General features: G+C 37.1%; 4 protein-coding genes across 10 annotated transcripts; 3 read left to right on the top strand and 1 right to left on the bottom strand.

The window, feature by feature from the left end:
* Nucleotides 1-1217: 1217 nt before the first annotated feature.
* LOC122301371 (protein-tyrosine-phosphatase MKP1) lies at nucleotides 1218-6925 on the top strand. 6 transcript variants are annotated; one of them, XM_043112658.1, is made up of 4 exons: nucleotides 1218-1379; nucleotides 1724-4330; nucleotides 5417-5595; nucleotides 6684-6925. In XM_043112658.1, the coding sequence occupies exons 2-3, from the start codon at nucleotides 1904-1906 to the stop codon at nucleotides 5471-5473; spliced, it is 2484 nt and encodes an 827-aa protein (XP_042968592.1). In that variant the 5' UTR covers nucleotides 1218-1379; nucleotides 1724-1903; the 3' UTR covers nucleotides 5474-5595; nucleotides 6684-6925. The 6 variants fall into 6 exon arrangements, with proteins under 6 accessions (XP_042968592.1, XP_042968596.1, XP_042968597.1 ...); XM_043112660.1 differs by having other exon boundaries at nucleotides 1219-1554; XM_043112661.1 differs by having other exon boundaries at nucleotides 1219-1554; nucleotides 1755-4330.
* A 1565-nt stretch (nucleotides 6926-8490) lies between these two features.
* On the top strand, nucleotides 8491-14732 carry LOC122301921. The gene is made up of 4 exons (XM_043113271.1): nucleotides 8491-9739; nucleotides 13555-13699; nucleotides 13770-14389; nucleotides 14498-14732. The coding sequence occupies exons 1-4, from the start codon at nucleotides 9125-9127 to the stop codon at nucleotides 14573-14575; spliced, it is 1458 nt and encodes a 485-aa protein (XP_042969205.1). The 5' UTR covers nucleotides 8491-9124; the 3' UTR covers nucleotides 14576-14732.
* Nucleotides 14733-15157: 425 nt separating this feature from the next.
* Nucleotides 15158-17223, top strand: LOC122301373 (60S ribosomal protein L23a-2-like). Of its 2 annotated transcripts, none has more exons than XM_043112665.1 (4): nucleotides 15158-15256; nucleotides 15431-15485; nucleotides 16193-16556; nucleotides 16918-17223. In XM_043112665.1, exons 2-4 carry the CDS (start codon nucleotides 15470-15472, stop codon nucleotides 17000-17002), a joined length of 465 nt encoding a protein of 154 aa, XP_042968599.1. In that variant the 5' UTR covers nucleotides 15158-15256; nucleotides 15431-15469; the 3' UTR covers nucleotides 17003-17223. The 2 variants fall into 2 exon arrangements, with proteins under 2 accessions (XP_042968599.1, XP_042968600.1); XM_043112666.1 differs by lacking the exon at nucleotides 15158-15256 and adding an exon at nucleotides 15295-15317.
* Nucleotides 17224-17686: 463 nt separating this feature from the next.
* LOC122301372 (psbP-like protein 1, chloroplastic) lies at nucleotides 17687-20948 on the bottom strand. The gene is made up of 8 exons (XM_043112664.1): nucleotides 20786-20948; nucleotides 20592-20694; nucleotides 19925-20005; nucleotides 19625-19707; nucleotides 19357-19479; nucleotides 19171-19242; nucleotides 18451-18547; nucleotides 17687-18062 (listed from the first exon to the last, which is right to left on the bottom strand). The coding sequence occupies exons 1-8, from the start codon at nucleotides 20840-20842 to the stop codon at nucleotides 17959-17961; spliced, it is 720 nt and encodes a 239-aa protein (XP_042968598.1). The 5' UTR covers nucleotides 20843-20948; the 3' UTR covers nucleotides 17687-17958.
* Nucleotides 20949-21361: the final 413 nt, after the last annotated feature.

Genomic DNA, 21361 nt, shown 5'->3' on the forward strand with positions numbered 1-21361 from the left:
TTAAAAATAATATTAATTTAAATTTTAAGTATAAATAAATCATTATTAGTACACAGATTAGTGTGCGACTGTGCTCGTATGTAGCAAAATTTTAATATCTTACCCTTCTGCAATGTTATCTTACTTGCGAGTTTCGGTCGTGAGAAGGACTTACGAAGTCGGGTGCGTGCCTTCCTAACAACATGCTGGGCTTTGTGACTCATAATGAGAAACAAAGAGTTGTTTGAATCGAAAAATCATTTTATCTTATTTTATTTTATTTTATTATTATAATTTTTTTTTAAATTCTTACATAAAATATAATAAATAATTTATTTTTTTAAAATCTCAAAATAATAATAATATTAAAAATAATATTCTAATAATATTTTATTCAATTTAACTTTATAGAATCATATCAAGGTAAGTTTAGATATCATACATATAAGTTAATTCTAATTTGTAATTCAATTCATTTAATTAAACGAGTTATACCCTTAACCAAATCTCACTATTCTCGTAACATATTCAAAGATTATATTGATATTGGTTAAACCTTTTTCACTTTGATTGTGATTTATCTCTATGGATGCATCTCAATTTATCTAGTTATTCTAATTTTCAAGGGAAATATGGTGCTACCCATAGTCTTTCAAAGCAAGCGGGAAAAATGATACGTATAATCTTGTTCAGAGTAATGATATGTATAAATTACAAATAGACAAATTCAAAAAGCTCAAATAAATCTTTCACACTTTAAACTTGTATATAATATTACTTATCCTGTTTAATATGTATTAGTCATTAGATTAAGGACTCGTTTGGATTCAGTGAATGTTTTATTTCATTTTATCATTATAATATTTTAAAATTTATACATAAAATATAATAAATAATTCAATTTTTTAAAATTTCAAAATAATAATAATATTAAAAAATAATTTTATAAAAAATATTTTATTTTATTTTTAATTTTTATTTAAAATTATCTCGTTATATCTTACCATCCAACTAGTTCTAAGAAATATTTGAAGGAGGGTAATTGGGTCTAAACGAAGTATCAAACTTTCCACCATGCGACGCGAATTTGGGGTAATCAAACGCGAATTTGGGGTATACAAGAACGAAAGTAGGTTAATTAGGTCCTCAGGTGACCACGTCACGCAGTCGCAGTCGCAGTCAAATAAACTAATAGATGACAATAAAAATTACAATAAAATAACACAACCGTTGGCAAGGGCTCATAATTTCCCCCACCCCCAATTTCTACGCATTGTTCAGTGTTGCCTCCTTTTTCACTCTCTTCGTGCTCTGAACTAGCCCTCCCTCCCTCTCACCCGCATCCTCATCTCTCTTTAAAATTACGTCTTTTTCATGGCTGCCTTTCCGTACTTCATTTTGTAAGTCGCAAATCTTACGTCCTCTCTCTCAACTTCGCATCACGGGAAAACAAACACAAGAAAAAAGAAACCCTAGAAATTTAAACTATCGTTTCGTTCTTTATGAGTTTTTCCCCAATTTACTTCCTTTCAGTTCATTTCATTCTGTTTTGTTCTGTAAGCATTTCACTCCAAGGTTGAGACTAAATTTTCTACTTTTTTTATTGCTATTTTGTCCTGTAGATTTGCCACTTTCTTCTCCCTCCATATTGAGAATGCTCACTCCTTTATTTACTGTCAATCTCCCTTTAATTAAACTCCCTTGTATTATCTGCTTGATTGTTCTTTTTGTTTTCTTTGCGTAGGCGATTTACCATCTATTTTTATCTGTCGCAGTTCGCTTGATCTGATATGGGTTTAATTCATCATATGTTAGTTAACCCCCCCATGCTTCACATACCAGTGATAGTATGTAAATAGGTTGGTTTCCCAGGTTTCTGGTCTGCTTCCGTTTCTACAGTGGGATAGGAAATTCTGAAGTGGGCATGGTGGGTAAAGAGGATGCCTCCAGTAATTCTCGGGCTCCTTGTCAAGCTTCCAGCAACCACAGGATGTTTATGCGCTCAGCGTCATGGTCCTCTTCCCGTGTTGCCTCTCAAAACCCAGATGCTGAAGCAAAAGATCGTGGGGATCCAAATGGTAATGTAGGAAACAATAATGGGCAAAATCGTCGGTTCCCTGTTCCATTAACCCCGCGTTCCCATCAGAATTTCAAGGCTCGGTCGTGTTTGCCCCCGCTACAGCCATTGGCTATTGCTCGCCGGAGCTTGGATGAGTGGCCGAAGGCAGGGTCAGATGATATTGGCGAGTGGCCTGGACCTCCTACACCTAGTGGGAGAGGAAGTGGGGATAGATTAAAGCTTGATTTGTCATCAATTCAGCGAAACCCAGATAGGAATGGTGGGCTTGTGAAGAGGGATAAGATTGCTTTCTTTGATAAGGAATGTTCAAAAGTGGCTGAACACATATATCTAGGTGGGGATGCGGTTGCAAGAGATAGGGATATACTAAAACAGAATGGGATTACGCATGTTCTGAATTGTGTAGGTTTTGTTTGTCCCGAGTATTTCAAAGCCGATCTTGTGTACAGAACTTTGTGGTTGCAGGACAGTCCGTCAGAGGATATTACTAGTATTCTATATGATGTTTTTGACTACTTTGAAGATGTTAGAGAACAAGGTGGAAGGGTTTTTGTTCACTGTTGCCAAGGGGTGTCTAGGTCTACATCCTTGGTGATTGCATACCTCATGTGGAGAGAAGGGCAGAGTTTTGATGATGCCTTTCAGTATGTCAAGGCGGCGAGGGGTATTGCGGATCCAAATATGGGTTTTGCTTGCCAGTTGTTGCAGTGCCAAAAGAGAGTGCATGCATTCCCTCTTAGCCCGAGTTCTTTATTGAGAATGTATAGGATGGCCCCACACTCACCATATGATCCTCTGCACCTTGTCCCAAAAATGTTGAATGATCCTTCTCCTTCTGCACTGGATTCTAGGGGCGCATTTATTGTTCATATACCTTCTGCAGTATATATTTGGATTGGCAAGAACTGTGAAGCCATAATGGAAAAGGATGCTAGAGGGGCTGTTTGTCAGATTGTCCGGTATGAGAGAGTGCAAGGGTCAGTAAGGATGATCAAGGAGGGAGAGGAACCAGCTCATTTTTGGGATGCTTTTACGCACCTCTTACCTTTGATGGAGAAACCCGGCAATGGTGCAGAGGTTGGGCAATCAACTGTCACGATTTTCCCAGGTGACAGGAAAGTAGTCCCATATAATGTCGATTTTGAGATTTTCCAGAAAGCTATTCGGGGGGGCTTTGTGCCTCCATTTGCGTCGTCTGAGAATGAACATGAAACCCAACTTCCTGCTAGAGAAAGCAGTTGGAGTGTACTAAGGCGTAAGTGTGCATCTGGCGACATGAAGGAGTTTGTGACAGCTCCCAAATTGTACCTCTCCAGGGTCTACTCAGATTCTAGGATGATAGGACATTCATCAACAAAGTTGTCATCACCTTCGTCATCATCGTCGTCTTCATTATCGTCGTCTTCATCATGGTCATCATCTTCTGCTTCTTTGCCTTCGCATCTTTCTCCAATTTCCATCTCTTCGGATTTGAGCACTAATTCGAAGCATCTGTCGGAGTCCTCTCAGGATTCTTCTTCTGCCGCTTCATGTTCTATTCCAGTATCTTCAACGCTGTCAAACTTTTCTAACTTGTCTCTCTTGTCGTCCAAAACTTCTGATGGCCCTGGAGTTGTTGGTGCCAATTTTCTTTCACAGCCATGTTCAAAATCCACTTCTGCCCAATCTAAAGTAAATTCACCTTCCCTTGCTGAGCGCAGGGGTAGCCTATCAAAATCTCTGAAACTGCCAATAATGGCTGATAATTCGAAGGTGATATATACACCCTCATTTTATCTTGCTGATCAAACAGATGGCGTCAGGATAAGCAATAATACCTGCGTTCCATGTGAAATGAATAGGATAGAAGATGTTTTAGAGTCCAAGGATATAGCTCAAAGTGGGGAGGGAAATTTAACTCAATTCTGGAGAAATAATCCTCTGGCAAATTTCCTGGGGTCTTCTGTCTCAAATGGGATAGAGGAAAGTGGTTCAGCACCTAGTAAGCTTATGCAACCTTTAGTATGTCGGTGGCCCAGTTTAGAGAAGATTGCAACATTTGGTGCAAGTGATGTGAATTCGAAAGATGCTTTCGCTATTTTCTCTCCAGGTTTAGGCAAAAATGAGAATAGAATATTATATTTTTGGGTAGGAAGGTCTTTTGATCATGATGAAAGTCGGATTCAATTGGAAAGTGACAGAGAGTTAGATAATTCAACAGAGCTTGACTGGAATCAAATTGGTCGAGATGCTCTTACCCAAATGGGTCTTCCAAAAGACACCACTATCAAGGTATTATTCTTCGCTTACTGCATTATATGTTATTTTCTTCTTTTTTGTCTAGAACTTTTATCATTTTCAACCTGCCTACTACTTTAAGGAAAGATTCATATGTTGTATTTAGTCTGTTTGCCATTTCGAGTTTTGATGTCTCGTGGGAAGATGCAGATTCACTAGCCACTGTACTTTAAAGCCTTAGCATTTTAAAGGTAATAGAAATGCCTTTATTACCTTTAAAACGTTTAAATGTTTGGGCAGTATGAGTCATCAAATTTAGCATGTTTTTCAATTTAGGTGGAACATGTAGTACTTATCAGGGGTTTTCCCTTTGTGGTGTTTGTTTTTAACTGGCAGTACTTATCAGGGCTCTCTCTCTCTCTCTCTCTCTCTCTCTCTCTCTCTCTCTCTCTCTCTCTCTCTCTCTCTCTCCACACATTTCAGATGAATGCTTATGTTTTTATAAGTAAAATAAAATGAATGCTTATGTTATTGACCTTTTATTGTTTGAACTGCATTGATAATCTTTATTTATGTGTGATTGCACTTTTCAACGGCAATTAAGGGTGAAAATTTTGTAAAGTTTGTAATTGAATAAATTTCACTCTTTATTGGTATGTGAAATGGGCTTGCAAATGGAAACATCTAGGTTAAAATGCTTCTGGAAATCTTGGGAGCATCCCGACAAGAAAATTTCGTTGTCTTGATAAAATTTGATTTTGCCATCAGGGTTCACTTGCGGTTTCTTTTCTATTTCCTTGATTGCGTCCATATATATGTTTAACATTCTGCTATTTGTGAAACTATGAGGGCAATTTTCTCCGTCCATTTTACTTGTTTTTAAAATACAGCTTTGATTGGTTAAGTTGCAATCACATATAACTTCTTATAACATAACATTTCACCTTCAGCACATTTCTGGTCCATCTTTCCAAAGGACAACTGCTTCATGCTTTCTGTTCTCGTTTCTAACATATGTTATAACAAGGTTTATGCATTCTTTCTTTCTGTTCTCGTTTCTAACATATGTTATAACAAGGTTTATGCATTCTTTCTTTCTTGCAATGCCTAATTTGCACTCTGGATGTTGTTCATCAACAGATTGTTAAAGAAAATGAAGAGCCGATAGAGTTTCTTTCATTGCTGAGTTCATTGTAGTGGCGATATGAAGAGTCTGGAATCCAATGCCTTGGATCTTTGTCTGTTTCATAGATGGGCTTAACTCCTTGCAACTTTCTTAGGCATCAAGATGGACTCACCCTGGCAAAATAACCAGTGAGGTAATGGCCATCCACCTAAGTACTTTTCTTCTAGCTACCTTGAGCACATGATGGTGCATCTCTTGTTGTAATAGGGGTACTAGGTTTTCTCTGAGATTAATTTCTTAGAGATTAATCTGCTTAGATCAACTCTTACTAACAACGTGCTAAATTCAAGCAAGACACTTTTTTGACTATATATGTATAAGCCGGGACAGATAATTTTCCATTGAGATTAATATTAAACCTTTGCTGCTTGGCCCACTGTGCGACTGCCAATGGTATGATCAATCATTTAGCATCTGCTCCATCAATTTGATGTTGGCATACTCATTAGCTGGCCTTTGAATGGTCATAACTAATGTCTTGGGCTTGTATTGTCGAAGTAGCATGCTTGCAAAGATAATAGCTGGAAAACCCGGCACAAAGCTTTGTGTATTACTACAAGCTTAAGCCTGGCTTTTGAGGTTCATTTTTTGAATCCTTGGGTAAATCCATAAATTAGTCAAACAGGAAGGAAAGTAAAAAATTCGGATTTATCCCATCTTTAAGCAATTTTTAGTTTTAAGCGTCTTTCATTCTTTACTGGATCCAAACAAGCTCAATTTTCAGGAGAAGAGAATGAGGGTTGATAGAAATGCAAGTAATAGAACAAGTGTAGTTGGCCCGACAGTAGCAATAAGGCTAAGTAATGTGTATTGTTTTACGGTGAGAGGAAAATTAGAATTCAAAATTTATATTTGTCGTCTGTTAAGCAAAATTACCGAAGTTAAGTGTCCAACTGTTGAGTAAATATACTTTTGTTTCCTTAAGCTTGCAGTTGTTAAGAGTATGAATATCTCTTTGTATCTTTATGAGCATGTTTTTGTCCTATATAGGTTTTATGGACGGGCAATTTCCTGAGAGCCCTTTTCTTTTAAAAGAACGAATAGTTTTTCTTGTGGATCATGTTTTAAATTAAGGGTATTTAATGTTACTTTTATAAGTTATTTTACAAAAAATGTCCCTAATTTAAAACAAGGTTGTGTAAAGGGTTTTATATATATCATTTTCCTTTTTTCTTCCATCCTGCCTATCTAATTGAGATATTTTCTATATGCTGTTTGCAGGAGGCCGCTTTTGAAGTTCTCTGTGGCTCGTTGCCCGGTTGTACAGTGTTGTAACCCTCATTTTTCATGTACATTATTAAACTAGTAGAAACAATCTGAAGGCCTTAGCAGGCAGTATCTATTTCTGGTTAATCTCATATTATGTTATAGTTTGGTTAATCACCACATCCCGCGGGATGGTCTTGCAAATGGTTGAACAATATCACTCCAACTCAATACATTCACAATGCATTTCACTCGAAGGGAGAACTGGGAAGTAGTTTGAAACAAGGTTTTTAGATTAAATAGTTGTGCGGCGTTTCATTCATTGGACATCTGTATGTGGTTAAAGTACTCAAATATATAGAATTGGCACGCTGAATTCAGTTCGGGGTTTGGTGATCTCAATTCTGAAGAATTCCATCACACAGACATTGAGGTTCAGAAGATACTTAGGGATGGATTGTATTTTTCAGCCCCTGGGATAATCCTAATTCTGGATAACTTGTAGGATTACTTCTGAGTTCACTACAAAAACAGAGCATTTGATTTTAACAACTCTTTTGGATCATGAAGCAAAGTCTCATCCAAACAACCTTTAACCATAGAGAGTGACGTACTCAAAAAAGTTGCCCTCGCCATCTGATTCCCCATTCTTTGACGTTGAAGTGGTAAAGCATGCGTGAGAGAGGGGAAAGTTAGAGAGGGTGGGGTTCTCCAATAAAACACCCCAAAACGATAACCACAATGCAAATGAGGTGGAAAAAAAATTAAAAAAAAAAAAAAAGGATTTTGAGACCAATTTCTTGGTCTCTACTCAAATCTTACAAAGATGGTCCTGTCTTAAAAAATGTTTTGAAGATAAGTCACCGTTGGAGGTAGTGCAAACGGAAGCATTGTAATTGAAAGTCTTGAAGTATTTGTTGGTGAGGTTCTTAGTTTCTTTTATAAGATTATCGATTAGGAAAAACAATAACCTGGATAGATTGGCATCAAAAGGGCAGATATGCAGTGGCAGAATAGCCAACCCCTGCCTCTGTAGTGGCGCATGAGGACCACGGGCTAGTGGAATGGAGGTGGGGTCATGCCGATTTGAAGGATTGGAGGGTGGAGAGTCTATTGGTAGGGCGCGTGTAGCCAACAAGGCTGTTGTTGTGCGGAGGCACATAAAGGCCACGCGCGGAAACAAGCTGCGCGTGAGGTCACGCGCCAACATTTTGAGCAGTCCCAGTAGATTGGCGGGAGGGGAATGTTGTGGTGGGGTGCATGTCGGCTGTTCATGGCTAGAGAGTTGCAGATCTGAGAAAAATTTGAATCGGTAAAAAAATACTATCATATAAGCATATTCACATATAAGTAGTGGAAAGGAAACGGAAAAAGAAAGCGAGATAGAGAGAAAGGTGGAGCCGAGACTCACACCTTTCTTTTTTACGAAACTAAACAAAATGATTGATTTTTTCTTGAGAGAAGTCAGAGTTACTCTCTCTAAAAAAACTGAATGAGGGACTTAATTTCCCTCTAGACAAATAAATTTTTAGTTATCTCTTAATTAAATTTCTTTTTTAAACTTGACATGCCAGTCATGTCGATTAGCTTATTAATTTTGGGTAGTGCCACTCCCACCACTAGGATCTCCCGTTGGGGCTCCCGCTTATATATTTTTAAGGTTTTTTTATTGTATTTTTTTAATATGTTTAAATATTTTTAAAAAAATTTATAATATTATTAAAAAATACTTATTTAATCATTAAGTAAAAAAATAATAATAAAAAAGTCAAAAAGTCAAAGCCATAAAAACCCACGATAAAAATAAGAGTAGCATTTTCCATTAACTTTCTTTCGTAACATCATTCCATGCAGATAAAGCCGGAATCATTTAGCTCATTTCCATTACCTAGGCTATGCGCTATCAATGGTACCATGCGAAAACCAACGGTTGCTTGCTGCTCTCTATTTCGACCATTCCTCTTCCCTATGTAGCAGTAATGGAGCCTCTCTCGAGCCGTATTATATACAGAAGTAACAGAACTATCAAGGCACCTAATTCTCATGCAGCAGCCACTGCAACAGATTGCTCCCATGAGCACGACAGCACTTGTGAGCAGCACTCGAATATCCTAACAGATTTCAGAAGGAAATCTTCCAAGCACAAATGAGGATATGACACCTGTCTCATATCTAGAAGATTCTCATATAACCAACTGAGTAATTGAACACCGTATGATCAAATTGTAATCAGATTGTTCTCCTTGGTGTACTTGTATAAATATGGATTGGAAATGCAATGTAAATGAGATATACAAGAAATGCGAATGAAAAAAAGGCTCTGCCTCCATTGATGCTTTTCTTCGAATACTTAGTGTGCTTGTTTCTTTTAGCTTCTGCCATAAACTCCTTAGGAACCACAACGCCCTTCTGAAACACAGACACTTCAAACGTCATAACAAGAGTAGTAAGCGGTAATGGCATCCACCGAAATTAGCTTGAAGCTCCTTATTGACACAAAGGGTCGCAAAGTCCTGTTTGCAGAGGTTGGAAAGGACTTCGTGGACTTCCTATTTACCCTTCTTTCTTTCCCGGTTGGGACTGTGATTCGGCTCCTCTCGAAGAATGGTATGGTGGGTTGCCTAAGCAATCTATATAAAAGTATAGAAAATCTGAATGAGGCATACATGCAGCCAAACCAAGACAAGGACACCATTCTGAAGCCCAAAGTTACTGTAGGTGCTGGTTATAATGCCCCTCTCTTGCTGACAGATGATGAATCCATCAACAGACAGCAATATTTCATGTGTTCCAAGTATCATCGAAATGTGGCTGATAATCCAAGTACCATTTGTCCTCATTGTGAATGCTTAATGAATATTGAGATTCCACTTGTTGCTCCAACAAGGACAGGAGAACAGAGATCGTCCGATGAGGGAGGTTTTGTGAAAGGGGTGGTGACTTACATGGTGATGGATGACTTAGTAGTCAAACCCATGTCTACTATTTCAGGTATAACTTTGCTCAACAAATTCAATGTCCAGGAATTGGGTTCTCTTGAAGAGAGGATGGTTACTTTTGGCCTGGATGAGGTATATCTATATATGATGCTAATTAATCTTATTTTTTCTCTCCTTCATTAGGTTTTAATATATTTTGTTTGGTACTAATCTTCAAGTCCTTTTGTTGTTAGGGTTTGAAGCTGCTGAAGGAATCCCTGAGTTCCAAGTCAGTTCTAAGCGGTGTTTTCCTTGGGAATACAGGGGCATAGGAGCTTGCTAGGGGCGATATGGTTGCTTGGAATAAAATCCCAATTATTTCCTTAATTTTGTAGTAAAATACTAAAATGTGGTTTGCTAAACTGTCTCAAGAAAGTGTTGTGTGAGGAGAACATGCTAAAGAAATGGAATTTTGGTGCTGTTTTTGCTTAAGCATCTAGAGATGATTTGGATTAACCTGTTTTTCCTTTTTTGCATTGTGGATTGTTACATTATGCTAAATGGAGTTCCGCAAAAATGCCAAGATGTTGCCTACTCTCCGGATTTTTATTTGTTTTAATTATATCAATTTACCAACAATGTCTTTGCTCACTAAAATCAGACAAGGCATTTAGGATGTATGATATTATTTAAATTCACATAAAGATCACCAGATTGATAAAAATATATATATATATATATATAAAATAGATTTAGAATAACAATTCCAAAAATGAATAACAACGTTTCTATGGTTATCTTTTTTTCCCTCAACGCGAAAGTCCAGCCCAGCATATTGGCTTTGGGCAAAAGTAGTAGTAGAGGACTAGAATAGTTATAAGGCTATCATTATTCATTCAGTTTCTATGTATGTAGACGGTATTCGATATCTTTGTCTCAGATAACAATTTTTGTTATCTAGATCTGAAACTTAATATTAGTGGGGACTAACGCGCTTTCATTTTGTAATTTGTTTGTTTAATTGACGAAGTGCTTTGGGTAGAGCTTTCTTCATTGTGCAATGGCTCCTGCTAAAGGTTCATTTCTTCTTCCAATTTCCTTTCTAAGTATTGTTTTCTTTCATTGGTGAGTTCATTGTAGTGGCGATATGAAGAGTCTGGACTCCAATGCATTGGATCTTTGTCTGTTTCTTAGGTGGGCTTAACTCCTTGCAATTTGTCAGGCATCAAAATGGACTTACCCTGGCAAAATAATCAGTGGGGTAATGGCCATCCACCTAAGTACTTTTCTTCTAGCTACCTTGAGCACATGATGGTGCATCTCTTGTTGTAATAGGGGTGCTAGGTTTTCTTGCAGATTAATTTCTTAGAGATTAATCTGCTTAGATCAACTCTTACTAACAACGTGCTAAATTCAAGCAAGACGCTTCTTTTGACTATATATGTATAAGCCGGGACAGCTAGTTTTCCATTGAGATTAAAATTAAACCTTTGCTGCTTGGCCCACAGTGCGAATGCCAATGGTATGCTCAATTATTTAGCATCTGCTCCATCAATTTGATGTTGGCATACTCATCAGCTGGCCTTTGAATGGTCACAACTACTGTCTTGGACTTGTATTGTCGAAGTAGCATGCTTGCAAAGATAATAGCAAACCCAGCACAAAGCTTTGTGTATTACTCCAAGCTTGAGCCTGGCTTTTGAGGTTCATTTTTTGAATCCTTGGGTAAATCCATAAATGAGTCAAACAGGAAGGAGAGAAGTAAAAAATTCAGATTTATCCCATCTTTAAGCAATTTTTAGTTTTAAGCGTCTTTCATTCTTTTCTGTATCCAAACGAGCTCAATTTTCAGAAGAAGAGAATGAGGGTTGATAGAAATGCAAGCAATAGAACTAGTATAGTTGGCCCGACAGTAGCAATAAGGCTAAGTAATGTGTATTGTTTTACGGTGAGTGGAAAATTAGAATTCAAAATTTATATTTATCTTCTGTTTAGCAAAATAACCGAAGGAAGTTAAGTGTCCAACTGTTTGAGTAAATATACTTTTGTTTCCTTAAGCTTGCAGTTGTTGGAGTACAAATGTCTCTTTGTATCTTTATGAGCTTGTTTTTGTCCTTTATAGGTTTTATGAACGGGCAATTTCCTGAGAGCCCTTTTTTTCAAAGAATGAATATTTTTTTCTTGTGGATCATGTTTTAAAGTAAGGGTACTTTTTTTTTTACATAAATTAAGGGTATTTAATGTTACTTTTATAAGTGATTTTACAAAAAAAATCCCTAATTTAAAACAAGGTTGTGTAAAGGGTTTTATATATATCATTTTCTTTTTTGCTTCAATCCTGTCTATCTAATTGAGATATTTTCTATATGCTGTTTGCTGGAGGCCGCTTTTGAAGTTCTCTGTGGCTCGTCACCTGGTTGTATAGTGCTGTAACCCTTTTTATGTACATTATTAAACTAGTAGAAAGAATCTGAAGGCCTTAGCAGACAGTATCTTTTTCTGGTTAATCTCATGTTATAGTTTGGTTAATCACCACATCCCGAAGGATGGTCATGCAATTGTTGAACAATATCACTCCAACTCAATACATTCACACTCGAAGGGAGAACTTGGAAGTAGTTTGAAACAAGGTTTTTAGATTATATAGTTGCATGTGTGGCGTTTCGTTAATTGGACATCTGTATGTGGTGAAAGTACTCTAATATATAGACTTGGCACGCTGAATTCAGTTCTGAGTTTGGTGATTTCAACACTGAAGAATTCCATCACACAGACATTGAGGTTCAGAAGATACTTATGGGTGGATTGTATTTTCAGCCCCTGGCATAATCCTAATTATGGATAACTTGTAGGATTACTTCTGGGTTCACTATATTTCAGGAGTGTCAAATCGTGTTAACTGGTCGTGTTCGTGTCGTGTCAAATCGTATTAACGGGTCATATAGGTCAACCCTAACCCGATCCGTTAAGCTTATCATGTCAAAATCTCAAACCCTAACACGACCCATTAACATAACGGGTCGTGTCGTGTCAACCTGTTTTGACCCATTAATAAATATTATGAAATATGTTTTTTTATAAGTAAACAAATAAATTAAGAAAATATTACGAAATAGGTTAATACGACACAATACAACTCATTTTAAACTATAAATTGTTGAATAGGCCTGAAATTAACCTTTTTAACCTGATTAAATTTAGCATAATTTTATATAAATGTTAAAATTATAATATCTATAAAAATTATAAAACTAATTATAAGTCCAAAACTACAATCCAAATAATAAAAATATTGAAATTGAAATTCTAACAATTTTATTTTTAGATATAAGGGTATAATTGTAACTTTAACTTTCTTAACGTGTCATAACGGGTTAATCCGTTATCAACCCGTTAAGCAATCGTGTCTTAACGGGTCAACCCGTTTTGACCCGAACTCATTAAGGCTAAACCCTAACCCGCTATTATCGTGTCGTGTTCGTGTTGGATTAACGGATCGTGTGACATATTGCCACCCCTATTATATTTTTAAGAAAACCGAGTACCACTACGAAATCAGAGTATTTAATTTTAACAACTCTTTTGGATCATGAAGCAAAGTCTCATCCGAAAACCTTTTAACCAGAGAGTGACGAACTCAAAAAAGTTGCCATCGCCATCTGATTCCCCATTCTTTGACATTGAAGTGGTAAAGCAGGCGGGAGAGAGGGGATTGATGTTTGAGAACCCCAGCTGTAGAGTAGGGTAAGGAATTCTAGAATGCAGATACACGACGGTTTGCTTGGTCCTCTGAGGCTGGTGATCGGCCAGACACGCCAAACCACTTTCTGTGTTTGATTTATTTTTTTATTTTATATATATAAAAATAAATTTTCAGTTATCTCTCAATTAAATTTCTTTTTTAAACTTGACATGACAGTCATGTCGATCAGCTTATTAACTTTCTTTCGTAACATCATCCCATGCAGATAAAGGTGGAATCATTTAGCTCATTTCCATTACCTAGGGCTATGCGCTCTCAATGGTACCATGCGAAAACCAACGGTTGCTTGCTGCTCTTTATCTCGACCATTCCTCTTCCCTATGTAGCAGTAATGGAGCTTTTCTCAAGCCGTATTATATACAGAACCGCAACGCCCTCCTGAAACACAGCCACTTCAAACGTCGTAACAAGAGTAGTAAGCGGTAATGGCATCCACCGAAATTAGCCTGAAGCTCCTTATCGACACAAAGGGTCGCAAAGTCCTGTTTGCAGAAGTTGGGAAGGACTTCGTGGATTTTCTATTTGCCCTTCTTTCTTTCCCAGTTGGGACTGTCATTCGGCTCCTCTCAAAGAATGGTATGGTGGGTTGCCTAAGCAATCTTTATGAAAGTATAGAAAATCTGAATGAGGCATACATGCAGCCTAACCGGAACAAGGACTCCCTTCTGAAGCCCAAAGTTGCTGTAGGTGCTGGTTATAATGCCCCTCTCTTGCTGACAGATGATGAATCCATTAACAGAAAGCAATATTACATGTGTTCCAATTATCATCGAAATGTGGCTGATAATCCAAGTGCCATCTGTCCTGTATGTAACCGCTTAATGAATATTGAGATTTGTTTTGTTGCTCCGACAAGGACAAGTGATCAGAGATCGTCCGATGAGGGAGGTTTTGTGAAAGGGGTGGTGACTTACATGGTGATGGATGACTTGGTAGTCAAACCCATGTCTACTATTTCAGGTATAACTTTGCTCAACAAATTCAATGTCCAGGAATTGGGTTCTCTTGAAGAGAGGGTGGTTACCTTTGGCATGGATGAGGTATATCTATATATGATGCTAATTAATCTTATTTTTTTCTCTCCTTCATTAGGTTTTAATATATTTTGTTCGGTACTGACTTCATGTCCTTTTGTTGTTACTTGTTAGGGTTTGAAGCTGCTGAAGGAATCCCTGAGTTCCAAGACAGTTCTAAGCAGTGTTTTCCTTGGGAATACAGGGGCATAGGAGCTTGCTAGGGGCGATATGTTTGCTTGGAATAAAATCCCAATTATTTCCTTAATTTTGAAGTAAAATGCAGTTTGCTTTGCTAAACTGTCTCAAGAAAGTGTTGTGTGAGGAGAATATGCTAAAGAAGTGGAATTTTGGTGCTGTTTTTGCTTAAGCATCTAGAGATGATTTGGATTAACCTGTTTTTCCTGTTTTGCATTGTGGTTTGTTACATTATGCTAAATGGAGTTCCGCAAAAAAGCCTACTCTCCGGATTTTTATTTTTATTTTTTTAAATTATATCAATTTACTAACAATGTCTTTGCTCACTAAAATCAGACAAGGCATTTATTTAAATTCACATACAGATCACCAGATTAATAAAAAAAATATAAAATAGATTTAGAATAACAATTCCAAAAATGGATAACAACGTTTCTCTTTTCGTCTTTTTTCTTTTTTTTTTACCCTTCGGTGTAGAAAATTGAGGGAAAGAACTTCTGTGGGCCACTAAAAATACTATAGTTACCATTTTAACATCGCGAAAGTCCAGCCCATTATTTTGGCTTGGGCTTATGCTCGATCTGAAACGAAGTAAGGTTATATATGTAATTCTGTACTGTATATATTGAGACATTCATCCTCTTCGCTGAAAAACCCTACTCTACGGCCGCGGCTGCCCTCTCCGTCTCTCCACAGGTTACAAATCTTTCCGTCTTCCTAAATGCAAATTGTGCTGTGTTATTAATTCAGTTTCTATGTGCGTAAACGGTATTCGATATCACTGTCTCAGATAACAATTTTGTTATCTAGATCTGAAACTTAATATTAGTGGGGACTAAAGCGCTTTCATTTTGTAATTTGTTCTTTCAGTTGACGAAGTGCTTTGGGTAGAGCTTTCTTCATTGTGCAATGGCTCCTGCTAAAGGTTCATTTCTTCTTCCAATTTTCTTTCTAAGTATTGTTTTGTTTCATTGTTGAAAGATTCTTGTCGCGGCTTTCTGTTTTTGACCGTGATAAAAAATTTCGTTTGTATAACTGAGTGTGTTACGTTTTTGGATTAGTAATGGCTTAATAATATGTATGAAGCGCACACGTCCAAAGATAGAGCGACGCTTTGATCCGTAAAATTAATGCTTTTGCTATGATTATGAGTCATGGCTTAATAATTATGTGTGTGTTGCATCATAATTCCGAGATACGTTTGAATATATTTTTTGGCGAGTCTTCTTACCAGTTGGTATCCTCAGATCTTCCGACAGACATGAGCGCATCTATTATTTGATTTTCTTTTGGGGGCAATGAAGCTGAAACTCCATGGAAAATTTTGAACGATTTGTGATCTACTTTCCAATGTCTGTTGACTTCACTCCTTTTATCTTTAAAAGTATATACATGTATGGCCACAACTAATATTGCTCATCATCATTTAGCTGTTGCATTTCTTTTTCTTTTGTTCCTTGCTTCTTCTGTGTCTGAATCCCGTGGGATGTGCATTTCTTCGTTTTTTTTTTTTTGTTGGATGGGTATATCCATTTGGGTGGGAATACCTTCACTGATCATGTGAGGGAGTTCTTTGGAAAAAGATGTCTGGAGTTGCTGATGTACTTAAGTTTAATACTTATCTTTTTGCAGGTGATGTTACTAAAAAGGGTGATCCAAAGGCTCAAGCCTTGAAGGCTGCCAAAGCTGTGAAATCAGGTCCAGTCTTTAAGAAGAAAGCCAAGAAGATCCGGACGTCAGTCACATTTCATCGGCCAAAGACATTGAAGAAGGAGAGGAACCCTAAATATCCTCGCATCAGTGCTCCCCCAAGAAATAAGTTGGATCATTACCAGATTCTCAAATATCCCTTGACTACTGAGTCTGCAATGAAGAAGATTGAGGACAATAACACCCTGGTTTTCATTGTTGACATCCGTGCTGACAAGAAGAAGATCAAAGCTGCTGTGAAGAAGATGTATGACATTCAGGCCAAGAAAGTGAACACTTTGATCAGGTAAATTTCATTAATTCACCCTCAAGAGCGTCAAAACAAGTTAAGGTGGTTTACTTTTAAACATTTTTTATGAGGCACGAGTTTAGCATAGATAATCTTAGAAGTAATAGTTCCTGTAAACCTTGTCCTGATTTGAAACCTATCCACAAGATCTATGTGGGTGTATACGGGACGCATTGTGGGCTTTGCACTTACTAAACCATTCATATTTCTGCTGTAAATTGTAAATCCATTGTGCTATACTGCGTTGGATATTTATTTGCTATTTATGTGCTGACCCTTCAATTAATAACATCTAGGACTGGAACAGTTGGATATTTATTTGCTATTTATGTGTTGACCCTTCAATTTTTTTATGTAGGCCTGATGGAACCAAGAAGGCTTATGTTAGGTTGACACCGGACTATGACGCGTTAGACGTGGCGAACAAGATTGGCATCATCTAAGATATATAATTTTAGTACCCCTTAGTCTTAAGCGATTCATTCCTTGATATGACAGTTTTGTTTGTACGAGGCATTGTGATAGGGCGGGCTCCTATATCAGTTGTTCATTTAAATTTGTATGGGAAACAATATTTTCTATACGGCTTTTATGATTGGATATTGATTAGAATTTTGGGAATTAGTCGTGTTTCTGATTTGCAATGCAATTTTTCTTTGCGGAATTGAACATTGATCCCTTCCCTTGCTTTCTACGGGGAATATTAGTATTTTCTATCGACCAAAGCTGACTGAATGATGGTGCATAGACCATTGAGATTTTGATGATGCACTCTGCCAACTGGATCAAAGGATGGTGCAAGTGCATGCTGCCCTGACTTATTGTCTAATTTCTATGCATTTCTGCTGTGCAGTGATAATAATAAGTCACGAAGGTAGCGTGGGCGAGTTCTTGTTTGGTGCGATACTTTTTTGGCTTAGTGTTTGCTTTAGTTAAAAGGGTCTGTCATTCATTGTTCGAGGAAATGAGACGGGAAAATGCCATTCATCCTCACCGTTATCGCCTGAGTATCAGCCATCTCGTAGACACATCATGATCTCAAGTTTTACAAAATAATTGAGTTCTATATGGTCATCCCGACCTTCAATATAAAAATAGAAGATTTCTTCCTCCCAGCTTCCCAAAAATACAAGAAAAAAAGTTTTCCTGCACGAGTTATATATATGATGAATATGTTCTTCAATGTAATTTCATTAGCAACAACAAAGAAACTCTCATTAATACGTTAATTGAATGAGACACTGTATTTACCGGAAATTCCATAAAAGAGAGCCAGAAGGCAGAAGGAAATGATTACCGACTGGTAATGGCTCGTGGACAACTCGAGCAAATGCGCAGTGGTGCTTGCAGTTCAAAAGTAGATGCTTCTAATCTTACACAGGAAAATTGAGCGGCGATATCAAACGTTGAAGATTTTGAAGGAATCAACGACAGTATGCAATTTGTCTTTCATCTTCTCCCACCTCCTCTCATTAGCCCCTGTGGTTAAAGTGTAAAACTTGCCTGCCATAATCAAAGTGATTCTCAGTGAAAAAAAACATAATTTTGTAAACGACGCTGAATCTTACATGGCTACCTCAAGATGGTGGCATAACAAGCTGTTTCATGTGGTATGTCAGTCTCAAATCTCCTAGTGAGTTGTGATTTTAGCCCACTAAGAAATATACTGTGGTGAGGGGATTACAAATGCTATTCACTTTTAAAAGGAGGAATGGAATTAGGCCTAGTGAAAACATGACATCAGATTATACTACAGAGTTGAAAATATTCTCTAAAGCGGTTTGAAATAGCTTTTGCTGCAAGCCAACTTCATGGGATGGATCCAATAAGCAATATATGGAATGCGTTACTGATGCACCTAAGATATCCAAATGAAGGAATTGTGCCATACCATTGCCTATGGAGACTGTGCCGAGAGCATGGCGGGTGTAGTTTGGAGCCTGAGCGGTGAACTCAAATGTGTAATAAGCTTTCCCATCGACATCATGCTGTACAATAGAAAGGACAACTGACCGGTTAATAGTCTTTGGAATATTAGTTAAATATGTGCTCTATTCTTCTGCATGCAAGTAATTGTCAAGAACAGGTGTCTACGACAAGTCTGGTTTCAGAAATGACTTAACTTGTCTTGACCTTGAATGCAATATTGAAGGTGGGTTCACTGAGGCAGAGCCAGATTACAGTAACTATCTATTCTTATATGAAACTGAAAAATTTCTTAATCCGTCCCCATAAAACAACAAAGTAAGCATATTTTTCTAAATGTCAACCAACAAAGAAACTGAAAAGGTGTACTCTTCAGCTAAAAAGTAGAAAGATGACATAGCATTAAGTTTCATGGAGACAAAAGTGGACTGGATGTAAAGACAAACTAACTATGGTCATCCCGAGGAGAACTAAGATACTTCTCTCATTACTGTACCAAAGAGGTACAGCAAAATATAAATCAAGGTTTGAGAAGAGATGAGACCGAGATAACAAATTGCCATATTACTGGGAATATTATATTTCCATATAAGCATAATTTAAATATACTCTGATTGACCAAACTTTTATTTTTATTTTTTTGTAAGTATACTCTGATTAACCAAACTTATGGAGCAATTCAAACCTGTACTGCCTCGATTAGCTTTGTTTTTTGGGAAGGAGGGGCCAAGACCCTTTTAATCAAAGTCTCTGCAATCTGTGATCATTGTAGGGTGAGTACGTAACAATCAAAACACACACACATATTATAAAAGAAACAGACACATTAAAATGGTTAAAGATGTTAATTATTTGAAAATTTAAGGCTAACCTCTTGGGGTGGCCCAATGTCTCGAATGTCCAGTTTGCTTGTTGGGATCAAATTCACACTTACATTTTCTAATGGCTCAATAACATCTTTAAAAACCTTGTCTTGACCTTCAATTATTACTTCCTGCCAACTCCCAACACATCAAAACATTGAGGAGCTACTCTTTAACTTTTGGTATTTAGCACACTGACAGATAATTAAACAAAGACTAAAAAGAGCTGTAGATATAAGAGACAAAATAAAGCGGATAAAACTGCACAAAGCACACCTGCCACCCAAATGGATAAAGAAATTCATATCCATCTTTCTGATCCGTGACTAACTGAAATCCCTTCTTAGTTTCTGCAGCAACTGAGCCATATCAAGGGTGTACTCTTAGGATATCAGCCATCATTACTTAAGGAAACCAATGCACTACACAGAGAACAGGCGTTGCTTTCCTAGATGAGCACTACGTCAGTACAAAGATATGGAAAACCCAACTCCTTGAAAGGCAGACTTTCCAGGAAGACAAAAAACAGAAAAAAGAGAGCGTAAAACTAGCCGCATGGTTATTAATAATACTTACACGATTTGGAATTTTGATTGAAGATGACAACCCAAGGGGCCACTGTCCCGACAGCTAGCATTTGACGTCTTCCAGGTCTATCTGTCATGTTTTTAAAGATACATGCGTAATTAGTGTCTACCAAAAGTTTAATGTACTAATTACATTGTCAGTGGAAAAATGTGGTGAATAAGATAAGACTAATGTTCTATATGGTATTCGGATATCCACATATTTTATATGTATTAGTTTTATACACATATATTATATATGTCTATGTACGCACGGATCAACCTAGAATCATAACAAGCAATTACAGTCTTGTGCCCAAGGCCATCTAGCCAAGCACATATCAAGAACCTATCGATATATCATATAATTGACCTATTGCACTAGGTAAGAGGCTAAAGCAAATGAAATTTTGATTGAATTTAAGATACAGAAGTGGTGGCAAACAACTCGGGGGCATTGAAACGCGAAGTGGAAGTTTGAGTTTCTTGGCATTAAATTAAAGAAAAAAAAAATGCACTCCCCTAAATGGTAGGACTGATTACATGCACTGAAAGCCAGCATGGGCATTAAAAAATAAAGATGTAGCCGCTGTTGCTTTCCTAATTTAAGAAGCAGAGTATTAATTAAAGATTTAAAAGAATTTTTTTTTTTTGATAAGTTTAAAAGAAAATTTAACCTTGAGAAAGAGACCCTGTTGAGGACATTGCTGCTTGCGCGTCCTTGACCAGAAATGAAATGCCACCTCTTCGGCAACAAGGCAACGTACTATGCTTCTGTAACTGAGCCATAAAATAAAATGTACTTGAGGAGAAAAGAAAAGAAAAAAATGGGGATTGTTGGAGTATAGAGTGGGAGAAAAGAGACTTGAACCTGAGGTAAAGAGTCGAGGAACAAAGTCTTTGTAGGTGAGTTTTGCAGAGACGCCATTGTTGGTACTCTCTACGTGTGAAATGGTGGCAAGAGTTGGGACTATAAAAGAGGCTCTCCAAGCTTTGTGGTGGAGAACCAAAGACCTTGTTATCTTATTAGCTTTTGTCTGTCGTCGGTCGATTTATCATATCCGTTACAGGAAGCGTGGAATGTGGGCAGCTATTCGACACCTGTATTGGGTTCATAGTGGGCCCTGAGATTTGGACCCAAATATCACGGGTCCAAACCTAAAACATCGCCACTTTGCTGCACACTCATTTTGTAATGGATATTTAAAATAAGAAAAAAAAATGATAAATTGAACCCAAATCGATAAAATTAATAATATGGATTTAGAAATGTAATTGGTACGATATAATATTTTATTAATTTTAAAATATATTTAAAATCAACTCAAACCGATGAGACTCTTATATAATTTAAAATTTTGCTTAATCTTTTTAATGAACTAGAAAGTAAATTATTTCATATTTTCTATTTTAAAAAATAAAAATAAAAAAGAGAGACAGGGCCTTC

This window comes from Carya illinoinensis, chromosome 2 (assembly GCF_018687715.1).
Source record: "Carya illinoinensis cultivar Pawnee chromosome 2, C.illinoinensisPawnee_v1, whole genome shotgun sequence".
Lineage (NCBI taxonomy): Eukaryota > Viridiplantae > Streptophyta > Magnoliopsida > Fagales > Juglandaceae > Carya > Carya illinoinensis.